At 35.9% G+C, this 25541-nt stretch overlaps 2 protein-coding genes across 2 annotated transcripts; one reads left to right on the top strand and one right to left on the bottom strand.

Moving 5' to 3' along the window:
- Positions 1 to 4947: 4947 nt before the first annotated feature.
- LOC115964921 lies at positions 4948 to 5358 on the bottom strand. Its single transcript, XM_031084148.1, has one exon. The coding sequence runs from the start codon at positions 5356 to 5358 to the stop codon at positions 4948 to 4950; it is 411 nt and encodes a 136-aa protein (XP_030940008.1).
- Positions 5359 to 21829: 16471 nt separating this feature from the next.
- LOC115964920 (F-box protein At3g07870-like) lies at positions 21830 to 23581 on the top strand. The gene is made up of 3 exons (XM_031084147.1): positions 21830 to 22040; positions 22367 to 23387; positions 23534 to 23581. Exons 2-3 carry the CDS (start codon positions 22419 to 22421, stop codon positions 23579 to 23581), a joined length of 1017 nt encoding a protein of 338 aa, XP_030940007.1. The 5' UTR covers positions 21830 to 22040; positions 22367 to 22418.
- The last annotated feature ends 1960 nt before the right edge of the window (positions 23582 to 25541 follow it).

The raw sequence follows: 25541 nt of genomic DNA, 5'->3' as shown, positions 1-25541 counted from the left end.
GATCTGGCCACCAAGCTGACTGCCTCGGAGAGGGATCGGAATAGCGCCTTGGCTGGCCTGAAGAATGCTGAGACTCAAGTTGAGGATCAGCATAAGTTGCTTTATCAAACAAAGATAGAGCTAGCCACTTCTAAGCAGCTTGCACTGGATCTGAAGGCGGAGCTGCAGAAGGCCAAAGAGGCAGCTCAGTTGGCAAAGGAGGCATTGGAGGCCGAGAGGCAAGCGGCCTATGCCCTTGACGTAGAGGAGACACAAGCCAGGCTGACTAAGGAGCTGGTTGAGGCATGCAGGGACTACTGTGATGCCACATGGGTTGAAACCCTTAACATTACAGGTGTTCCTGCAGACTTAGAGTGGAGGCAGCAGGGAAAAACCTTTTACCACCCTGATATCCATGTGATCCCAAGCGGCCTTCCACTTCCTTCTACCCTTGCTCCTGAGTCCTCCGAGCAGTCTTTGACTACTCAAGCTACAATCCTTCTTCCTGAGGTTCCACAGGGATCCAGCTTGGGTGGAGACCAATTACTAGGGGCCAAGGGGCCCAAAGATCAAGGCAAGGGTAAGGAGAAAAAGTCCCCCTCTAAAGTCAAAGATGCCGCCAAGGGCAAGGATGTTGCATTTAAGGCAAAAGAAGCAGAGGCCGGGGCTAAGGAAGCTAGCATCAAGGCCAAGGATGTTCCCTCCTCTCAGCCAGGCCAGCAAGATCCTCTTGCTCCTAAGGCATAGGCTTAGAACTTAGGAATTTTCTGTAGTTCTTGGGGATTTTTGGTGATACTTTTGTCTGAATGTAATGTTCTCATCTTATTTAATAGAAAAGCCTTCCTTTTTTTTTTTTTTTTTTGAAAATCTCTTGTACTTTTTATTTTATATGTTTTTGAGGATTATCATCATCATGAATAGTGTTGTGTCATTGCTTCCTTATACTTTAAAACAGGCAACAATGCGTTGGTAACTATTGGACCAATCTAATTGTAACAGTGCATTAATTTCTCCAAAGCATCTGGTCCAAGGATTTCAGGCATGACTAAGGTTCTGTTTAAACACTTATAAAATCTGTAACAGTGTATTAATTTCCCCAAAGCATCTAGTCTGAGAACTTCAGGCATGACTAAGGTTTTGTTTAAACACTTATAAAATATGTAACAGTGTATTAATTTCCCCAAAACATCTGGTCCGGGGACTTCAGGCTTGACTAGGGTTCTGTTTAAACAATTATAAAGTATATAATAGTGTATTAATTTCCCCAAAACATCTGGTCCGAGGACTTCAGGCATAAATAAGATTCTGTTTAAACACTTATAAAGTATGTAACAGTGTATTAATTTCCTCAATGCATCTGGTCCGAGGACTTCAGGCATGACTAAGATTTTGTTTAAACACTTATAAAGGAAGAACAACGCACTTATGCAATGAATGGACGTAGTGGTAAAGAAAGTTTTCATTAGTAAAGAAAGTTTTCATTAATAAAAATACATTTTCAGGTTGTTTATATTCCAAGGGTGTGGTATTATATGCTCATCTAAGTCTTCTAAGAAATACGCTCCTATACCAGCCACAGAGGTGATGCGGTACGGTCCTTCCCAATTGAGCCCTAGCTTTCCCCATGCTAGGTTCTTTGCAATACCTAGGACCTTTCTTAATACTAAGTCTCCCGGTGCTAATGGCCTTAGCTTCACATTGGCATCATAACCCTGCTTGAGCTTGTGTTTGTAGTATGTCAATTGAACCATTGCGTTCTCCCTTATTTCTTCAATAAAGTCTAAACTCTTTTCTAGTAATTCACTATTACTGCTCATATTGAAAGAGATAGTCCTTAGTCTGGGGAAGCCGTTTTCTAGAGGAATAACTGCCTCGACGCCATATGTCATTGAAAAGGGAGTCTACCCGATGGATCTGCAAGGTGTGGTCCGGTATGTCCAGAGGACATGTGGCAGTTTTTCTACCTATTTCCCCTTAGTATCGTCCAATCTCTTCTTGAGTCCACTCACTATGACTTTGTTAGTGGCTTCGGCTTGACCGTTCCCTTGGGGATAGGCTGGGGTAGAGCATCTATTCTTGATTCCCAAGTCATAGCAATATCTTTTGAAAGATTTGCTATCGAATTGGAGTCCGTTGTTTGAGATGAGGGTGTGAGGGACTCCAAATCGGGTGACGATATTTTTCCACACAAACTTCTTGGCGTCAACATCTCTGATGTTTGCCAAGGGCTCAGCTTCAACCCATTTGGTGAAGTAGTCTGTGCTGACTAGCAGGTATCTCTTGTTACCCATTGTTTTGGGAAAAGAGCCTACGATATCTAAGCCCTACTACACAAATGGCCAAGGGCTGGACAGAGGGTTAAGGACTCCTCCCAGTTGATGCATGTTCGACGTGAACCTTTGAAATTGATCGCATTTCTTTACATATTCCTGTGCTTCTTTTTGCATTTTTGGCCACTAGTAGCCTTAAGTGATAGCCCTGTGTGCCAAAGATCTACCTCCAATGTGGCTTCCACAAATCCCTTCGTGTAACTCTTCCAACAGTAATTCTGTTGCTTCAGAGTGTATGCACAACAAGTAGGGCCCGAAAAACGAGCGTTTGTATAACTTTTGGTCTTCGGACAACCAAAACCGAGGAGCATTCCTTCGCACCTTTACTGCTTCTGATTTTTCCTCAGGTAGGATGTCGTCTTTCAAGAACAATATTACGGGATCCATCCAGCTAGACCCCACCCTAACCTGGTGAACATGGATCATTCCTTTCTCCACCCCTGTGGGCTTGCACAAATCTTCCACGAGGATGACCCGAGGAAGGCCTTGTGCCGAGGAGGTAGCAAGCGTGGCTAGGGAATCAGCATGGGCGTTTCCACTTCTAGGAGTGTGCAACAAGTCGAAAGATTCAAATCCTGACGATAGGTGCCCCACCTGACTTAAGTACCTCTGCATTCTTTCGTCCCTCGCTTCAAACTCTCCTTTTACTTGGCTAACAACTAACCTCAAGTCCGAGAACATCTCTATCGCCTTCCCGCCCATTTTCTGAACCATGGTCATTCCCGTTAATAGGGCCTCATATTCAACCTCATTATATGTGGTCGAGAATCCCAGTCTTAGCGATTTTTCAATAGTGATCTTTTCGAGGGATATTAGTACTATTCCCACCCCAGACCTTTTTTGGTTTGCCACGTCGTCAACATACACTTTCCAGGATGGCAGGCCTTGTTGGGAGATCATGCCAACCGATTTTCCATCCATGTGTTGCGCTTCTGTCACCTCTTCCAATGGGGGTTTGGCAAACTCGACCACCAGATCCGTGAGGACCTGGCCCTTGACAGAGGTACGGGGCATGTACTTGATATCAAAAGCCCCTAGGATCGTGGCCCATTTAGCAATCCTCCTTGTATAATCAGCACTTCGAAGTATAGCTTTGAAGGGGAGTTGAGTCAGGACAACAATTGTATGCGCTTGGAAGTAATGGGGGAGCTTTCGTGTGCCAAGCACCACTACCAAGACTGCCTTTTCTAGTAGTAGATAATGATCCTTCGCCTCATGTAGTGATTTTCTTACATAGTAAACTGGTCGTTGTACGCCATTGTCAACTCGTAGCAAAACCAAACTCACAGCGTGAGAGGCTACGATGATGTATGCGAACAGGACCTCATTCACCTTTGGACTAGACATGATAGGTGGCCGCAATAGATATTCTTTAAGTTGTTGGAAAGCCAACACACACTCTTCAGTCCATTCGAATCATTTCCATCTTTTCATCTAGAGGAAGAAAGTTTTACACCTATCCATCGACCGAGAAATAAACTGATTCAGGGCAGCAACCATTTTAGTAAGCTTTTGAATCTCTTTGGGATTCCTAGGTGGTTGTAGGCTGCTAATGGCCTTGATTTGATAGGAGTTAACCTCGATACCCCGGTGAGTTACCATGTAACCCAGGAACTTGCCTGATCCGACACCAAATGAACATTTGGAAGTGTTTATGCGTAATCTATGTTTCCTCAGGATTTCAAAGATGCTTCTGAGGTCTGTAACGTGCTTAAACACCACCTTACTCTTCACCACCATGTCGTCTATGTAGACCTCGATGCTTTTTCCCAATTGGGATTCAAACATTCTTGTCATCATCCTTTGATAGGTTGAACCTGCATTCTTTAAGCCGAATGACATCACCTTTTAGTGGTAGTTTCTAGTGGGAGTGACAAATGCCGTTTTTTCTTGATCATCCAAGGTGAGTGGTATCTGATGATACCCTTGAAAGTCGTCTAAGAAGCTCATTCGAGAATGGCCGACTGTTGTGTCCACTAATTGGTCTATTCGAGGCATAGGGAAGGGATCTTTCGGGCAGGCCTTATTCAAGTCCATAAAGTCCACACATACTCGCCACTTCCCGCTCTTCTTTTTTACTACAATGATATTGGCTAACCATTCAGGGTAAAAGACCTCCTTGGTAGCCTCTGCCCTTTTAAGCTTTGTCACCTCTTCCCTAACAGCGTCTGCATGTTCTTTGGATGGGCATTGAGGCGATTTCTTCTTGGGATTGATGGATGGGTTAACGTTTAAATGGTGGCAGATAAATTCTAGATCCACCCCTTAGGCTTCATAAGCGTCCTATGCGAACACATCAACGTTTCTCTTGAGGAATGCTAACAGCTCCTCCTTTTCTTGAGGAGGTAGTTAAGCCCCTATCTAAAAGAACTTCTCTGAGTCGCCACCTACGATAAATTTTCCAAATCTTCACATTCGGGCTCTCCACTGGTTCATAGGATGGCGGCTCCAGGGTTTTTGATTACTATAAGTCCCTTTCGGCAGTGGTCGAGGAACTGGCTTTGTGTTGCCGTGAGATGGCGGCCACAAGGTATTGCCAAGCCACAGGTTGATTCCCCACAATTTCTTCAACGCAGCCTCCCGAGAGGTATTTTACTTTTTGGTGCAGGGTGGATGAAACAGCTTCTAGAGCATGGAGTCAGGGTCTGGCCACAATAGCTGTGTAGGGGGAATAGGCATCCACCATGATGAATTTTACCTCTACCACTTCCGACCCAGTTTGTGTAGGTAGTCTGATCTGACCTTTTGGAATAACGGTCTTCCCCTCAAAACTATTTAGATAGGAATTGTAGGTTGTCAAGTCCTCGAGCCTCAATCCCAGCCCCTTGTACAGGTCAAGGTACATGACCTTGACAGCGCTACCCTGGTCTACCAATACTCTCTTTACATCGTACCCTCCTATTCTGACTGTGACCACCAGAGTATCGTCATGGGGTTGAATGGTTTCGATTTTGTCCTCGTCCGAGAATCCTAGAACTGGTCGGATTTCCACTCTGGCTCTCTTAGGGTTTGTGTCATTGCTCTCGATGGGAAACCGAGCAACGGACATTACTCTAGAGGGGCAAGAACTGGTCCTACCAGGAGCAGTGAAGATGACATTGATCGTTCCCAAGGGTGGTCTTGAAGAATCATCCCTCCTAGGTTCCGAATTTATTTGGCCCCCGCGTATACTGGTGTGGTGCAACAAATGTTTCAGCTTCCCTTCTCGGACCAGCTGGTCCAAATGGTCCCACAAATTCCTGCAATCCTTTGTAGTGTGCCCCTGGTTCTGATGGTACTAGCAATAAAGGTTCTGGTTTCATCTCAGGGGGTTCCCAGCCATCTTGTTTGGCCATTTGAAGAATGGTTCGTTTTTAACCTTCTCCAGAACCTGGTGCACCGGTTCTCGAAACACTGCATTGACCGCCTGAGTGTTGGTAGGTCCTGGCTACCCACTAAAATCTCTCCATGGCCGACTATTATTGTATCAGTCCGACCTGAAATCCCTTCTTTCCTGAGGGATAATTTTATCCTTTCCTTTACCCATTTGCTGGTTTTCCTCGACCCTCTTATACTTGTTAATACGGTCCATGAGTTGACGCAGGTTGGTGACAGGTTTTCTCGTTAGGGACTTCTTTAAGCCATGCTCGGTTGGGAGGCCGCTTTTGAAGGTACTAATGGCGATGTCTTTAAAATTACCATCCATCTTATTGTACATCTCCCAATATCTGTCCATGTATATTTTCAAGGTCTCTCATTCTCTCATGCTCAAGGATAGTAGGGAAGATAGGGGCCAAGGGTCTCTACCGCAGGTAATGAAGTGAGAACTGAATGCCTGGGTGAGCTCTTTAAAGGAGTTTATGGAGTCGAACTTCAAGTTATCAAACCATTTCATTGCTACGGGTCCTAGGCTGGATGGGAAGACCTAGCACATCAGGGCTTCGTCTCTAGAATGGACAACCATTCTCTGATTGAAGTGGCTCATATACTCTATGGGGTCTGTCTTGCCATTATACATGGTGAACGCGAGTTGAGTGAATCGTTGGGGGAGTTCTGCTCACTTAATTCTCCGTGCGAAAGGCAACTTAGAGATTTGATCCAACGCCTTGCCCATAGCTTCGTTTCCCACACCTTTTCGAAGGGGGCTCTTATGCCTATGCTTGCGGTGGTGCTCCTCTTCGTAGGAGAAAGACTCGCTAGGTGGGGTCTTTAACCTTCGCCTGTAGCTACCATCCTCTTCGCCATTAGGGGAGGCATCCGGTTGGAGGAGGTTTGCTTCTGCTGTGCATAGCACAACTTTCTCTTCAGCTGGTTGACTTCCAGTTGTAGCGCTCTGGTATTCTCCTCTTGAGAAAGATGACCCTTTCCTTATGACTGGCTTCTTCCGGTTCAGGCACTATGCACACTCCCCTCCCTATCCCTTCTCCGCTCGAGGTTGACGAAAGGATTTTGATGTTGGGATCCTATGAATTCTGCTTGTCGTAGGTCTGAACTTGCCATGTTTGAACGTTGAGCTTGCTAACACCCAAGTATTCCTTCCCATAGATAGCGCCAATTGTAAGGACTGGCTTTAGGTTTCTAGCCAAACAGATGTATGGACTTAAGCCCAAAACAGCCCAAAACAATAAATTTGTAGAGAATGGGTTGGGAAACTGGGCTAGTGTAAACCAGGTAACAAAAGAATAGATTTTAGTGCTAAAATGAGAAAGATAACAAAAGCTTGTTAAGGAACAATACTCTCGGATTGGGCCGAGGACGTTGATTCTTCAATACTTTTTGTTTAAAGCTTTATTACAGATTTTCTTACAATTCCTTCCTTCCCTTACTCCATGGAGGGTCTTTCACGTTATATAGCCCTTCTGGACCATCTTGATCCTACACTTGTCGCTCACCTGAGTCCTTACTTGAGTGTCTGTCCCATCAGGCACCCTCTTTGGCTCTTTATGAGTTACGTTCGCCGAGGTAACACTATTCAGAGGTCTTCTCCATATAAATATGGCTAGAAAAGTAGCTGTAATACATTTAATACGGCGGTAGCAGCTTTTCCCTTGGATATTTTTGAGCTTACTTCCTTCTTGCACGTTTACGAGACACGTTCTCATTGCGGGAGCTTCTTGAAAGGTTGCCTTAGTAGCTGGTGTATGTGCTTGAGCGGTCTTTTTCGTATCTAAGGAGGAGCCTCTCCTCGGATTACATTCCGTTCGTCCCTCACTTGAATGTCTCTCAGTGGGAAATCCTGATAACGTCTTGCTTCTCCTCGAACGATTCAGCTGTTTCGGACAAAGGCCTAAGGCCCAACGTGTCATTTTGGGCTTTATCCCTACAATATGAAATATACACTTTTAGTTAATTGAAACTAGAGAAAATCCTAAGCACAATAATAAGTCTAGATCGATTTTTAATTGAAACTAGGTAGATTTTGTATGACAATTACATTGGTTTATCTATTTTGTTATTAGTATAATTAATATTTTTTAGGTTTTTTTAATATTGTCTTTTAATCTTGCTCCTCCTAAAGTGAAATCCTGACTCAACCATTACAGTTGGTTCCATGTAGGATCATATTACCTTGTTGATTTAGGTTATTCAATGGTACATTTCCTCCCACCACACAATATTTAGGTACCATGTTTAAGAATATCAAGGGAGGAACAGGCAACTTGCCAAGAATGCTGTTAAAATTTTCAATTATAGACGCTCTTCAATACAAATGGTTATTGCATGATGCTTTGAGGTGCTAAAGGCACATTTTCTTATTTTAAACACAATCCTCTGTTTTAAGCCAATAAAATTGCCTCTCATCATAAGCTTTGCATAATTTTATATGCATATATAACCATTTTAGATGTTTTTCTCATGTGTGGGAAAAAGCTTAATGAGGGATAAGCAACGATCACAACTCATTGTTGAAAATTCTTTTGATACAAATGCTAGTAAGAGTTGAAGGCATGTACAAAACTTCAATCAAGAGGCATGGAGAGTGATGGGCTAATTAAAGGATGACATCACTGAGGTGATGTGATACACGTTGCGTTGTCACTCTAATCTTGGAAACATGAAATTTGTTTTTAGAAAAGTAATACATCCCAACATTTTCATAATCTTTTTATAATAAATCATAGATGATAATTTGTTAATTATAATTTGATCCTGTTATTAAAATTACTTTTTTGTCTACTAGTAATGGCCAATAACAACTTGTCACTTTGGATTTGTTTTGAAAGTATTATGAAAATGTTGTGGACATATTACTTCTTTTGTTTTTATGTTGAATTATTTTTTTTTGGGATGATGCATCACAATGTGGTTTGTATTCAGCCACTCTGTACATGGACCTTTTCCACAATTTGGCTTGAATGCACATTTAGAGCTATGTTTTTGTACATGGACCTTTTGCAAACAAACTAATTGTGCATTTATAAACTACTATCAATAAGGTGAATGAGATAAATGAAAGTTTTGCGTAACCATATTATGTTTAATATTGTACATTGTTAGAAATTTAGGTCTCGGTTGTGCTAAATGACCAATTTTAAACCAAGTTGATTATTAATCTAATTATGTGTTAGTTCTTAATTGGTCACGGTTTGCCAACCTAATCCTATGGACTCAACAAAAACCATCCATCTTGATTTCAAACCTTTTGAAATTCATTACCATAATCAGCTGACTATTACTTTAGTTATTTCCCGTAATCATTCTGAACTAAACTCTAAAACACAAGCTATGAAGATGAAAACATAAGCTCTATTATCAGAGTTCTAAACTAAAAAAAAGGCAGCTCAAGATATTTAACCAAGTCATTCTCGGAATCAAACAAAAATCAAATATAAAACTAAATTCATACTTCCAAGAGCCAAAAGACAAATTGCTGTTCCAAAATAAGTAATATTTATACACGACTCAGGATAATTATTCAATCAAAAGAGGATCTAATATTTGCAAAAGTTCAAACCATCAAAGGATCTCAAGGGCGCGTTTTGAAACAAGAACCAGCACACCAGCCACAATTTTCCTATGATTCTCCATTTTAATTCTCGATGGTGGAGAATTTAATCAGCAATCTCATGCCTCTTACATATGAGATACTTCTCTGAATATATCAAGACATGCATGACAAGACAAACATAGGAAATTTTGGGGTTATAGTCACTTTTTTTTTATACGAGAGGTTATAGTCACTTAGACTGCTTTATAATCACAATTGAACACACCAAAATACTAAGTGTTTATTACCTTGATGTCGCATAGAATAATGGTTCTCCTTTTGCTATATTCCTAAGTAAAGAAAAGTTGGGAATATAAGGAAGCACCTGAAAGGAACATTGTTTTTCAATCCTATGAAATGTGAAACTTGGCTTTGTTGGATTGAAAGAGACCAAATCCTGGTTTTTATATAATAACAGGATGTCACCATTATGGCACAACCCTAGGATCCGTGGAATGGGGATGAAAAACAACGTTGTTTTTTATCATAGTAAACTCAATGTTGTATGCCTTAGCCCATGACACTTGAACACCGTAGTCCTTCATTACCCATATGTGAAAATGTCTTCCATCATTTTTAGGACTTTCACAAATGGCAAGACAACCTTCCAACACCCCAAGACTGATCCCCAACTTTGTCCGCTCAGGTGACTCAACCTCAAGAGGCGGTGGAACCGATTGAAAACACTCATCCTCAACGTCAAATGGATATATATATTGTGGTACAGAATGGGATGTCACAACCCAATGAATAATCCCATTGAGAAAAAACACTACCTGTTGTCTCACCATACACATCATCTCCAACATTAACTCTCTTCCAAACATTATTGCCCTTCACCCCAAGTTTGTACACAAGAGTTGGCACTCGTTTACTTTCCTCAACTCCATAATGTTCAGACAAGAGAACCACCTTATACACTTGGGTCTTGGGACAAAATCCAAGGCGAGGACACCAAAGAGAGGGTGTAAGGTTGACATCGGAGCCTAATTATGACGAACTCACCCGTTATTGGATTACACACAAATAATTGGTCCAATTTCACAGAGACTTGATATACTTATACTGATGCACCTCGCCTATTAAGATCAACCCATTGCATGAATCCACAAGATGATGTTTCGCATAATACCCAAAACCTAAATGTGTTTTAGTGGCAAACTTCACTCTAGCACTGAAGTGAATCACGGAGCTACTATTGTAAAGATGGACCGCGTAGAGGTGGTGGTCTTTCACTTTGGGTTGGAGGATGGTCCAGTTGGAGTTTACTCTTGTGTGGTACAATTGAGTGAAACTGGGGTCCTTGAGAAGATGGAGCCATGTCTTGCAAACAAACCTGCTGTTGAACAGGGTTTTGAAGAGTAGTCGTGTCAAAATGTCTGTCGCAATATTGTGGGGAAGATGTGAGATATAGTCCTCTTCATCTTCTTTCAGTGCTTTGGTCTTCTTTCTAGCCATGCTTGTTGTGGGGTTGGAATGAGATTTGCTTCTTCTTCCCATGGAAAAAGTGAGGACTTGAGAGAGATGAAAGCGGAAATGATGTGGATTGAGATAGGCCTTGGATGAATTTTAAAAACTCTGATAGCCTCTAACTAATATAGGTTTTTTTTTTTTTTTTTTTTTTGAGATAACTAATATAGGTTTTGATTGAGGCCAGTGGATCCAAATATTCCTAGGTGATAATATAGGGTCATTTGATACATATGTTTAAACACATGTTTTCATTTTTAAATAACATTACATATATTTTTACACATTTTTTTACTCACATGTATTTCTAAAAAATACAAACAACATTACTAAAACAATATTACCAAACGGCCCCTTAGTTGCTAACTAATCCAAATAACCCTAGTTGTGTAGGTGGTTTGTTATTGGTCAAGCTGATCTTGCCGTGTATAACAAGACTCTGCAAACTGGTTTGTTTTTGGTTTTATTGGTTTTCACTTTGTTATACTAAAATAATACAAAGCAATTAAAGAAAATAATAATGGTATATGAGTATTACCAATAATATTTTTCTATAAAACTGAAAAATCAAATAAAATTTTTAGTTCAACTGTAAAAAGAATGAGCTGTTTATGAATAGTATGAGTTTAATTAGCTTGGAAAAAAAATTATTTATAATTTTTTGTTTAGCAAACAAGGCAAAGAAAAATTCAAACTCAAGTTAATTAAGCTCGACTATTAAACAAGTCAAAGTTAAACATGGTAATGTGTTTGTGAATAACATCATAAATGTGAGGCTCGTTTGAAGTTTATATAATATTATGTGTTTATATTTATGCTTATCTTAAAATATATTTATATAGACTTAAGATTATATTGTGTAAGTTTGTAAATAAGTTCATACGATATCAATTATTATTGGTAATTTATTGATAATATAAACCGTCCATTTGTAGCAAAATTTATTTAATTTTTAACAACACAAGAATGATAAATCTAATTTTTATAAATTCATAGGTAAAAATATATCATCTAATTAACTTAAATAATATAATTTCGACTATAATTTAGTTATTAACTATTAGAATAGATTTGTAAAGGAATCAAAAATTTCAAAATGGAGTATAACCAAACAGTGGGAATTACTGATCTATATATTACCTTGAAATTCCTATTTATAATTTTTAATTAAGAGAAAAAAAATTCCACGCCACCCAGATTAGCACTTATCCATCAAAACAGAATCTATATTTAGATGAAAAATAAACATCACACCTATGTTATTAATACATTGATTAATTTAGCAAAATAATATTCAAGGAGATCAACAAGATACAAGCTATTACTTGGATGCGAACGTAATTAATTTCTGTATAATGAAGTATGATCTGTTGGTAATTTCATAATTTATTTGCTAAACTAATCCAGTTCTGTATAATGAATCTTTCATGAAAGTTTCTGCATAATTAATGAAGTTACCACAAGAACAATAACATTCAAAATTGTGGGTCTTTATTCTTCATTGTCAGATTCCTAGTTAAATTTACACAGGTCTCTAAAATTGAACTATAATTATAACGAAAAAGTGAAGAAAAAACTAAAATCGGTGGCAATGACTAAACAAGGAGTGATAATGTCATTAAAAATCTTTGAATCTACATTGATATAATAGAACATAAAAAGAAAATTACAAAGCTTGTTTTTTTTTTTTTTTTTTCTATGAACAATGTAGAGAAAAAAACACACACCTTGGTTCTAAATTACATTCTTCAAAATGTAAAATTACGTAAATAAGTAATAATATAGAACCGATGATCTAAGATGATCTAAGAATAGGGGCTATGTTGTGGAAATGGAAAGTGATTAAGCACTCATTTCTTCCAATCAAAAATCAGTCTTTTATGAACATTTTTTGTTTTCCTTTGTAAAAATAAAAATCATATATATATATATATATATATATATATAAAAAGAAAAAAATTTAAGAAGAAAACCTGAAAACTTTGTTAAAGAAGACTAGTTGTATCAGCCTAAAAAATATAATAAAATTGTTGTGGAATATCCTCCATCCACATAACATAATCTATGACATTAAGAAAATGTCTAGCCAAACTATGAGCAAGTTTATTACCATCTCTCTTAATATGAGATTATAGCAATTGATTAAAAGAACTAGAGAAAAACTTAGCATCTTCAATCAGAGGATCAAAGGAGGCCAAAGACACTCCATCCTCTCCCAAAACTTTCATAATCACTGCAAAATCACCCTCCAATAGGAAAAAGTATTTTGTATCAAATGATACCACATTATCCATATCAAAATCCAATAAATGAGAGACAAATGTGCAAAAATAACTACCCACTAATACATGTCTTTCAATTGTTTGTTGGTTAGTTATTTTTTGCTGACATTCTCACACTTATTGGATTTTGATACCGCTAACATGATATCATTTAATACCAAATACCTCCTCCCAAAATAGATTGATGAACTCCGACTTCTATACCAAATTCAAGAGCTCGGCTTGCCGTAATAGCTTCAATCTCCAAAGATTGAAAGGCTTGGGGGAGCTATTGAGATAAAGAAGCAATGATTAAGTCCTGAGAATCACAAACTACCACTCTGATTCTAGACTTATTCTCCCGTAGGAAGATTGCACCATCAAAATTAATTTTGAAGCTACCCGTAGCTATTGATAATGCTCACAAAACACACTTTTTTTTTTTTTTTTTTCGTTCGTAGCTTTGTAATTTTTTAAGGGTTTGGCTTACCTCCAGTATTTTTTTTTTAAAAACTAGAATCTCATCTTGTTTTAATGAAAAACTATCACATTATCCACTAACTAAATAAAATGTAAAGATTAAAACCCATTATCACTTGTTATTGTGTATTTAAAATAAAAAAATTCTTTCAATTAAAAAAATATTAGAGGTAAACTAAACTCATAATTTTAAGAGAAATAATATGTCTACAATATTTTTACAACAAATCCTAAGTGACAAGTTGTTACTGGTTGTTATTGTTGGGGTAAAAAAGTAATTTTAGTATTAGTTTCAAATTTGAACCAATAACAACTAACCACTTGTGATTTATTGTAAAAATGTTGTAAACATAGCATCTCTCTAATTTTAAATTACAAGTTAAAACCAACCTCTCGGATTTGCTTTGTAAAATTTTCAAGAGTAAAAGTCAAAACCAAAGCCATTATTATGCACGCTTCTAAAATGTATGGTATTCTACGAAAGGCATTATTGCCGTTAAAAAGTGCATGTCCAACGCCATATGCATTTTTTAATATTTTCTAAAAAATAATCTTACGTATTATATATAGATTCTCAATATATATATATATATATATATATTATATAATATTAAATATAATGCTTATTCTATGTCATAATATTTTCAAAAAAAATAAACTTCAATTGTTATAAAATTAATATTTAATTATTGCAAAATTTTCATTTTATATTTAATGCAAATTGTTAGAATTAATATAATCAAGAAAACACACCAACTACTTGAGTGAATTGATAAATATATAATTATTTTCATTAATTTAAATGAATAATTATTTCTTATTAGTTTATAACCTTATGCACATGCATGCGATACATTTATAAATAAGCATAATTAAATGCGTATTAAAATTTTATTAAGTTTATTTAAAAAAATGTATAAAAAATTATTTAAATTGTTATTAATGAAATTCTCAATTTTAGTTTGTCCAACCACAATTTGTATAATAATAATAATAATAATATATAAGAAAAAAATTGATAGCAAACGTTATTAATTTCTTATTGTGCTAAAGTTTAATTTACTATGATTTAGATTTGGTCTAGATGAGAATAAAACCTAAACTAAAGCCTAAGTCCAACATAAATATAAATTTCATTTTTATTATTATTATTATTTTTAATTTTCTCCAATTCTCATTGTCAATAATCACATCAATATCTTGTCCATATCAAACAAACCCTTCTTTTTGCTTTTTCTATTATTATTATTTATTTTTTTTAACTTTTTAACTTTTGCACTAATAACTCAGAGAAAATGGGCAAATGCCCTTTTAAAAAAAAATCTAAAATTTTGTCCTCTTTCCCAAATTAATAAGGAAAATGCCCCTCTTTTGAAATTCGATTTTCTCAAAATCTAATTAAACCCTATAGTGGCGTTTTTGGAATCTATAGTAACGTTTTAAGGACCTATAGTAGTGTTTTAAAACTCGAACTCTATGAACTCGAGTTATAGGTAAAAAAAAAAAAAACAATTGCGTGTAACTTGAGTTTATGGAGCTCGAGTTTCAAAACGCCACTATAAGTCCTTAAAACATCATTATAGGCTCTTTAAAACGCCACTATAGGGCTCTAGAATTTTTTTTTTTTTAAAAACTTGATTTTGAGAAAATCGAGTTTTAAAAAGGGGTATTTCCCTAATTAGTTTGGGAAATGGGGCAAAATGCTAGTTTTTTTTTTTTTTGAAAAGGGCATTTGCCCATTTTCTCCCTAATAACTCACTTAATTAACACAAAAATTATAAAATTTATATTGAACACATGCAAAATTTAACCATGCAATCAATCCAAATTTCAAAAGTGATACTTATCCTAATACACCACACCTAGTATGCATGAATCCAGGACACTATGTTTCACATAACATCCAATACCTAAATGGGTTTTGGTGGCAAAATAACTTCACTTCACCACTAGAGTGATTCACCAGAAGAGGGTTTTGAAGGGCAGTCGTGACAGAATGTCTGTCACAATATTGTGGGGAAGATAAAAGATATGCTCTTCCTTATCTTCTTTTCAGTTGTTTGGTCTTCTTTCTTGCCATGCTGGTTGTTGGGTTTGAATGGGATTTGCTTTTTCTTCCCATGGAAAAAGTGAGGACTTGAGAGAAGTGAAAGCATAATTGATGAGGATTGAGAGCTAATGCACTAGACCTAAGCCTTGGAAATGCATTTTAAAACTCCCACAGCCTCTAACTAATATAGGTTCTGACTGGGGCCATCAGATCCAAATCTTCCTAGGTGATAACATAGGTGCTGACTAATCCAAATAGAGTTAGTTGATTGTGTAGTTTGTTATTTGTTAAGCTGATCTTGCCATGTATAGCAGGACTTTGCACACTAGTTTTGATTTTTTTTTTTCCTTCTAAAATATTACAAGTCAATTATGATTTTTTTTAATATACACAATTGCCAAAGTTTAGAGAAAATCCAATTAGATTTAAATTAGATTTTCAATTTTTCACCACTTATCCCATTTAATTTTTAATTTTGTACCAAATGAATTATTGAGTGTAAAAATTGAATAGTCCAAATCCAATTATATTCTAAATTAGATTTTAATTGGAGTCTAATTTTCTGCCACATGTTCATCTAAATTTTTAATTTTTGTAATAAGTGAATTATTGAATGCAAAAACCAAAAAAATGTATAATTTAAAAATGTATGGTTTTTTAAAAAAAAATGTAAGCTAATACCATGTATAATTTGAACATCTTCTAAAAAAAATGTATAATTTGAACTGTATATTTGTAATTATTTTTAATTGTACCCGTGCATATGCATGATGCTACACACTAGTAATTTATAAATTGTACACATCAAAATTGATATATATATATATATATATATATATAGCCAAATCTCCCCTTTCGACACAGAAGCAATATAGCAATTAAATATTATGTTAATTGAATAATTCCTATATCACCTAAACGTAGGCCATATATCTCCAACACCTCCAATTTGAAGCTCCTTAAGAGCTATTCAAAAGTGTCCTTACAAGATATTGCAAATCAATAGTCAATAAGCAATTTTCTCCTATTCCAAATCAATAGTCAATATAGCAATTTTCTCCTATTCCAAATGGGTATTATGGGATACAAAAATTTAATAAGATAATAGTGTCACATGTCATATATGAGGCCGATGCAGTTTCGAGGAGACCATACCCTCAGATGGTAAGGCCAGGGAGGTGAGCCTTGGCCACGTCGATGGCACATTACCAAAGGAGGTCACATTGGAGAGGAAGAGCTTCTGAAAGGGGGTTAGTCTTGACATGTTTGAAGGGATGGTAGCTGCCACCACATTTATTGCACCCCACCAAAGCCCCTGGCCTCATTTATGTGGAGAAGACCCTAAACAGTGTTGTCTTGGTTGTTGCAACTCACAGAAGATTTGATGGGACAAACACTCGAGTAGTAGCCTACATGATCAACAAATGAAGGGTCAATATTAGCTAAAAAAGGCTATATAATATAAGAGATCCTCCAAGAAGAAGGGGGAAGTTCATCTAAGAATCTGTAGAAAGATAAAGACTATAGCACTAAAAACTGTAATTATAATCAAGTATAAGAGAAATATATCCAGGAACTACTCTCTTCAGACTTTGCCGAGGAAGGATTTCTTTGCACAAAACATATTTTCCTTTGTTTTACTTCAATCTTTAATCCATTGTGAGCGTTGTCCAACTCATTGAAACCTAGTTTTCAGCCCACTCTCTACAGATTTTTTGTATTGGACTCTTTAGACCTGAATCTTTTTACCTTTTAGGCCTAGATCCAAAAAACAACCCTTACAGGTATGAATTGCTTTTTTCCCCATAGTAGGTTCGATATGAAGTCTTTGCTAAATTTGCTGGTTGTACAAATGTAGTAATTGGGTAATTTATCCAATAACAAAATTGTCTTCAACATTAATTGCACCAAAACCAGCTTTTTATTAATGGGAATGTGAAGCAGAAAGTCCAATAAAAAATTTCTAGTGTACCGTTCAATGGCTTCTTTGCAGAGATGTGGGAGGTTGGCTATGGTGGGGTGCTAGTATATGTAAGGTTTTCAGGTTATTGAAAATGGTAGTGCCCTTTAATCATGTGGAAAACAATAAATAAAGAGAGAAAAAATTGCTAGTATTAATTAGGGAATAAAGTGGAAAGTATTAACATTTGATGATGGTTTTTCAGTCGTTAGATCTCTAAGAAATCTATGGCTTAAAAAATGTGTAACTTTTATGATGTAACTCGAACTCATCTTATTAAATATATATATATATATATATATATATATATATTTAGGGTTGTGTTTAAGTTACACCTGGTGTAATTCTAAGTAATGTTACACCACCCAATAACTTGTTATAGAATTCATAATTTGAAAATCTCACCGTTAAATTACATATTCTATATGTTCTTAACATTCATGCCAATTTTCATGTCAATTGGATGTTATTTATCATTTAATCTATAAACTCATTTTTTATGTATTATTTTAAATTACAAAAACTTGAATTTAAACAATTGATTTATGATATGGCTACTAATTTTTGATCACCTTGAAATTTTGTAAACATGGAGAATATATGAAGATTGTGGGGGCCGATCAGTCACTAAAGTTATTAAAGTCAAGGTGATTGGGCCTGTGGCCCATCCGAGGAGGCAAACCTGCCCGAGGAGGCCATATCAGATTGAAGGGGTAACCAAACGAAGGGAAGAGGGAATATCACGAAAGGTGAGTTCAGTATTCGTCCGAGGACAAAACCCTTCTCGACAATACGAGTCCGAGGACGATCAGGACGCCATTTGGTTACGAACATACCTCAGAGCTACGTCACCACTCAAAGTGGGATAAGGGACCAAAGGTGAGAGAGAGAGAAGGCAAACAAATATTTATGGCAACAGCTGCCTCCGCATTAATTGCCTCTCAACCAACTCTCTGGCCGCATTAATGTGGAAGTGATGCCTGAACAGTGATAAAGCAGCCTTACAGCTGCTACGAAGAGATTCCAGAAGGTGTTAGATGGGACAGAAAGAGATCTCCTGAACCCAACCTACACGTGTGTAGTAAAGATGGGATAAAGAGGGCGGTATATAACATGAAAGGATGGCATGCAGAAAAAGGATCAGAACATAGAGAGAAACAGAGAGAAGACTGAGGAAGAAAACTTAGAAAGAAAAGAATTGTATTAGTTTCAAAGATTGTGATATCGACTCTGATCTATCTATAAACGTGAGATCAAATCTTTTTACTTCTGGGGAGGTTAATCTAGTTCTTAAACACCCACGCTCTACAAATTATATTGTTTAGACCTTTTAACGTACGAACCCAATATCATTTTGGGATCGTTACGAACTGAGTCCTTACAAAGATAATTTAATCTAACGGTGGATTTGTCAAAATTCGCATCCAATTAAAAAATATTAAGTGGTGTAACATTACTTAAAGTTACACTAGGTATAACTTAAACCCAACTTGTGTATATATATAATATAATAATCACACGTGATTTACATATGCAATGAGGTTTTTTTGTAGCAAAAAATAAAAATAAAATTATGTCTTTATTTTACATATATAATTTTTATTTTTAGAATCTAATTTATAAGTGAATAAAACAATTTGAAAATCAATAGGAGAATGACCCTATTTTTTAGGCAATGTTTTAGTGGGAGTTAGGATTGTATTTTTACTTAATTATCCTTTAATTTTATCTCTACTTAAACATAGGGGTGTAAGGGCATTTTTGAACCAAGAAAATGAGAATCCCAAATAGGGGAAGTCCTTTAAAGAGTAGTGTGTGTGTGTGTGTATTTTGAGAAACAGATAAGTCATTCTTATTCAGGTAAATCAAATTGGAATACATCTTCCAAATCAAGTGGTAGCTCTTCTAACCACACATCAGTATCTACAGCTAAAATTGCTCTCCTAGCAAGGGAGTGGGCTAACTTTGAGAAAATTCAATTAGATTTTAATTGGATTCTTAATTTTGCACCATGTGTTTCATTTAATTTTTAATTTTGTGCCAAGTGAATTATTAAGTGTAAAAATCGAAGAGTTCAAATCCAATTAGATTTTAAATTGAATTTCAAGTGGAGTCTAATTTTCCACCATGTGTCTATTTATTTTTTTAATTTTTATGGCAAGTGAATTATTAGGTGAAAAAAAAAAGGAAGAGTATAAATCCAATTAAATTCTCTATATATATAACTCGCAAAAAAAAAAAAAAATCTCTATATATATAATTGTAATTGTTTTTAATTTTACCCGTATGTCAAAAATAAAAACAAGCCATGTTGTAATCTATTTATACTATATATAAGAAGATTCCCATCTTTGAATTGAATTTTTCTGTGGTTCAAAAATACCGTCATTAATGAAGAGTGTAGAGGCACAATTTTAATGGTCCAATCCTTGTCGGTCAAGTCTTGGCCCAAGAAGTCCCACACAATGAATTTTTTGTAGAGTATGGGCTAAAGAACTTGGTTTCAGTTAGCTTAGACAGTTTGTTATATGGGTTAAGGAAATATAGAAATAAGAACGAAAAAGATAGACGTAAAGAGAGACCCCTCTCTAGTGATCAGGCTCGAAACTTTGTTCATAGGCATATATTCATACAGTAAAATCTCTCCTGTGTTCCTTCCCTCTCTTTTTTTCTGTGTCCCTCTCTTGGGGGACTTTTACATATTATATAGGCCCTCTCCCATCATCTGGGTTTTACACTTGTTGATCATCCAAACTCCTACTTGAGCACCTGTCCCATCAAACACCCTTATCAATTCTTTGTGAGTTGCAGTGGCCAAGGTAGCACTGTTCAGGGGTCTTCTCTTCATTAAATGCGGCCAGGAGAGTAGTTGTGATGCATTTAATGTGGTGGTGGCAGCTTTTGCTGAGATATTTCAGTTTCCTTCCTTTTTACGTATTTGGATGGACTACAGTGGCTAGGGCGCCCCTTTGATCCGGATTTTACAATGTCCGAGGAGGAATTACTCCTCGGACGTGTTCTCTTTGCCCCAGTAGGCCTAAATAAGGATTGTCTAGGCCGCGATGTCTCCTCGGACGGACTGGTTGTTGGACGGGCCCAGGGCCCAGCCAACCTATTATTCTAGGCCAGTCCCCACAAAGAGTAATTTTATTTAAAAATAGGGTCATAAATATCAAATAAAATTTTTTATTTTGAATTCAAAAAGAGGGCTCCTAAAATTTAGGATTTTTTTCCCTTCAAATTTAACAAAGAAATTACAATTACTATTTATCTTTGAAGTTTATCATTTTTATTTGTTTGAAAACTAAAAAAATATATTTTTCCAAATTATAATAGATACAAATTATTAAGATTTACCCAAAAAAATAGAAGAGCCTCTAAGCACGCTCAACGTGCATACTTAGAGGCTAGTACTATCTATAAGAGGATTTCCTTCTTTAAACTATATTTTTATGTAGTTCAGAAATGCCCTCATTAATGATAGGTAACTTCTCTTAGAAATAAGATAAAAAATGTCAAATAACAAATTTCATTTTGAATTTAAAAAGAAAATTCCTAAAATTTAGGATTTTTTTTCCCTTCACATTCATTTTTTTATTCCGAGAAATGCTATGTCCACAACATTTTTACAACAAATCGTATGTGATAAGTTATTACAGGTTGTTATTGGTAGGGTAGAAAAGTAAATCAGTAGTAAATTCAAATTAGAACCAATAACAACTAACCACCTATAATTTATTGTGAAAATATTATAGAAGTAACACCTCTCTTTTATTCCCTAAAATTTAGCATTTTTATTCATTTTTCATCCGAATAAAAGTAAAAAAACCCAAATTTAAAAAAAAAAAAAACTAAAAACTAAAAACTAAAAGAGCTCTTAAAATTAAGCCTTCTTTCCCTCACATTCATCTTATTTTCCTACCCAAACTTTTCTATATATCACTACACCGCCAATTTCAAACACACATTTAAAAAGAATTAAAATTACTATTTATCTCTAAAATTTATCATTTTTATTTATTTGAATAATAAAAAATATATATTTTTAAATTATAATAGATATAAATTATTAACTAAAAAAAAAAGTGTTTTTAGCACTTATGATGCTAGTTTTTTGAGGAAAAAAAAAAAAAAAAAAAGGACATTTACCTCTAATTACAAACTATCTAATTTACAAATAATGCACAAAATGTCCATATTTTGAAGGTATTTACCAAAATGTCTCAGTTTTGTTTGGTAAGCAAAAAAAAGCCCTGTTGGAATCTTTTCATTCTTCAAAGAGTTCTCGAAAACTCAAAGACAAAGGGTTGATCTTCGAATTGAAAAAAAAAAAGTGGATATAGAATTCTGCTCAGACGTTCACCATCATCTCTTTTTCACATTCAGTCCCCATAATTTTCAACTGAACGTCAGAGCAGAGGTAGAAGAGATGTGCGGATCGGATGGAGGAGGGTATAAAGCAGCTTTAAGCCACGGATTTTAGGGAGGAAAGGAAAATCTCATTCTGGAGCTGAATGGTTTGAGTTGTGATTTTGTAAGAGAGGTAGGACTTGATTTTTTCTTTTTTCTTTTTTTGGATAAACTGGTTTGGGTTTGAGAGAAATGAAAGAAGGGCAATTTTATTTCTGTACTAAAAAAATTAGTAACTTTTCAAATTAGTTTCTCTTCTCCAATCTCCAACACATATGATCAAATGCTTTCTTAAAAAAATTCAAATTGGGAGAGATGTTGAAAATTACTAGACAATTTAATGGAGAGAGAGAATTCTAGATGATAAATAGACTTTGTTGATGCTAGTTCAATTGTAAATATGTAAGCTGTTTTTTATATCAAGAACTAAAAATGATAAAAGTCCTATATTTTGTGTAGGTGCAGCAGCTATATTCTAAATTTGCTTACTGCAATTGCAAAGTCCCTCACCATGGGAAGAAAAAGCAAATCCCATTCCGACCCAACAACCAGCATGACCAAGAAGAAGGCCAAAGCAGTAAAAGAAGATGAAAAAGTTGGCGGCACTGACATTATCTCAAAGCTACACCCAAATATTGTGACAGACATTCTGTCACGACTGCCCTTTAATACCGTATTAAGCTGCAGGTGCGTTTGCAAGACATGGCTACATCTTCTCGTGGACCCCAGTTTTGCTCAATTGTATCAAACAAGAGCACACCCCTGCATCATCCTCCAACCCACATATAGACGCCGTAACCAACACCTCTACGCTGTTCATTTTGACAATAGAAATCGTGTGCGTAAGTCTAGCACTAGAATAAAATTTGCCACCAAAACTCATTTATGTATGGGATGTAATGTGAAACTTAGTTTGCTTGATTCATGTAATGGGTTGATCTTGCTAGGCAGTCATTATCATTATCACGACTTTGTGAAATTGGACCAATTATTTGTGTGTAATCCTATTACGGGTGAGTTCGTCATAATTAAGCATAAGCCTGGTATCAACCTAACATTCTCTAATGCCTGTCTTTGTCTTGGCTTTTGTCCCAAAACTCAAGTATACAAGGTGGTTCTCTTGTTCAAACAAAAGTATGGAGTTGAAGTTAGTAACAGCATGCCGACTCATGTGTACACACTTGGAGTGAAGGGTAATGGTCTTTGGAAGAGTGTTAATGTTGGAGATGATGTGCTCTGTCAGCCAACAGATACTATTTTTCTCAATGGAATCATTCATTGGGTTGTGAGATCCGCTTCTGTACCTCAGTTTATATATTCCTTTGATGTAGAGGATGAGTGTTTTCGACCAGTTCCACCACCTCCTGAGTTTGTGTCACCTGAGCAAACTACGCGGTCAAGGTGGACTATTAGTCTTGGGGTGTTGGAAGGTTGTCTTGCGATTGGTGAATGTGCTAAAGATGCGTACTTTCACATATGGGTAATGAAGGACTATGGTGTCCAAGCGTCTTGGACTAAGGCATACACCATGGGCTTCACGATGGAAAAAATAAAACTTTTATCGCCCATTTCACAAATCCTAGGGTTGGGCCACAATGGTGACATCTTATTCTCACTTATGCATAGGAATTTGGTTTCTTTCAATCCAGCAAACTCAAGTTTCAAGTTTCATAGGATTGAAAACCTATGTAATTTTAATAATGTGCTTTCTTATATCCCCAACTTTTCTTCACTTAGGGATATAGCAAGAGGAGAACCACTGTTCAATGCCACATTGAGGTAATAAACACTTTCTATTGGGTGTGTTCAATTGGGATTATAAAGCAGTCTAACTAATTGCAACCCCTAATTTTGCTATGCTTGTCTTGTATTGTTAAGAAAATATTTGTGACAACTTGAAAGATTCAAATTTTGCTATACAAAAATTGCATAATTGCAAAAATGCAAGCTTGTTATTTATTTTTTGGCTAACTAAAATGCAAGTATGTTTTTCTATCTTTTAATCCAAAAAAAACAAATGCGAGTATGTTTGGTTTGCTTCTGTGTGTGGTGAATATAAAGTGCACTAATAGGCACAATTTCGACTAATTTATTTTCAAACTGTAGAGATTTGGACTTATTTCTTTTATTGCTCTAGATATATCTTTTAACTAAAAATAAGAACTTGAGAATGATATGATTTGTTTGATGGGAACACAACCTCATGTGTAGATTATGCCCAAACAAGTAGGAATATGATAAATTCATTTTTATTGCAGTTCTCAGTAAATTTTATCATATATATTTTGTACCATTCTCTAACTTACACTGTTGATATGCATTTAAAATACAGAAACTGAAAATGTAATTGTTTGGTCAAGCCCTAAACTAGACAGCAATGCAATTAAGATTTTAATGTGCTGCCATATTCAGCTTCCACCTTAAAGTGCTTATATGATTTGTGTTCTCAATCAATGATTTGTACTAAAATATGCTTTCCTTGGTTTGGCAGAATTTATTTGTATCAGTAAGCTATGGTGTTTTTTCTTCCTTGGTTGTGTTTGCTTTCATAGCATTACTAAGATCATAATTTTCTATTGGAAAAAAAGTGAGATAAAAAAAAACGTAACTTTTTTTATAAGCAAAAAGAACCTGGCATATTAATGATGAGTCTACATTTAGTTTTGTAAGAACACAATTCTCAAAGTAGAAAAAGGCTCCCATTTACTATAACTACTTAACTAGCCACTTTTTTGATAGGTACTGGGTAGATAATGGGGGAAGGGGAAGTGAACTACTTAACTAGACACTCATTAGAACATTATTCAATTGATGAAATTCATCTATACAACTGTGAGGGTTTACATTCGAAGGATGAAGAAAGAAGTACACAGTATAACACAAAGATCAGTAGTTCTTTTTGTTCCTCTTTATTCATGATTATAAGAATAACTCAAACAGCATTCTGCTGGCTTTAAAATTTGTTTCACCAACCATTCTAGGCTTTAAGGGGCATTAGTAGGTTATGATGCACAAGCTTTGGTCTGTAAGAATATTCAGCCACTACAGTCTATTTTCTTGTCAAACCTGTAATCTTTTCAACTTATAAGATAGGGTGGTGACAGGTTGGGCTGGTTGGAGCATATCAACACCACATTGACGAGTCTGTTTAAAGAATGACGCAACCTTCTAACACCTTGACTGAGTTTGTGTAAACCCATGTCAACTGGTTTAAGTCTTCTCTATTTGGCCAGTTTTACATTTTGTTGACAAACTAGGGAAAAGGAAACATATTAGACAATGATCTAACAAGTTAATATTTAGTCTTTATGGGTAAATTTTAGTTATCACTTATCATTTTCATTTTGGTTTTCTTATATTTGAGTTTATTATTATTTTAGAATATCAATGATCTAACCAGGCAATTTAGTAAAGCACCTCGTATCCTAACCCAACCTACCATGGTTTCTACTTTGACTGCAACATCGTTAGATTGGGGAGGGGGGGGGGGGTTTAAATTTCATAATAAGGATGTTTTGGTCAGTTGACATATTTGAATAGTTTACACTCAAATTTAGCTGATGTTTGGTTACTCTGGCTTCTATTAATGAGCTCCAATATGGGATTTTTAAATAGGGATGGGTCTCCTAGCATG

This window comes from Quercus lobata, chromosome 10 (assembly GCF_001633185.2).
Source record: "Quercus lobata isolate SW786 chromosome 10, ValleyOak3.0 Primary Assembly, whole genome shotgun sequence".
Lineage (NCBI taxonomy): Eukaryota > Viridiplantae > Streptophyta > Magnoliopsida > Fagales > Fagaceae > Quercus > Quercus lobata.
The sequence above is the reverse complement of the archived record's forward strand: the minus strand, read 5'-3'. Positions and strand labels throughout refer to the sequence as shown.

Excerpts from the sequence above, each read along its gene's own strand:
- LOC115964921 (XM_031084148.1), bottom strand. The coding sequence starts at position 5,358 with ATGTCCGTTGCTCGGTTTCCCATCGAGAGCAATGACACAAACCCTAAG.
- LOC115964920 (XM_031084147.1), top strand. The coding sequence starts at position 22,419 with ATGGGAAGAAAAAGCAAATCCCATTCCGACCCAACAACCAGCATGACC. Across the intron at positions 23,388-23,533 it reads ATGCGTACTTTCACATATGG|GAATTTGGTTTCTTTCAATC; the intron begins GTAATGAAGGAC and ends ACTTATGCATAG.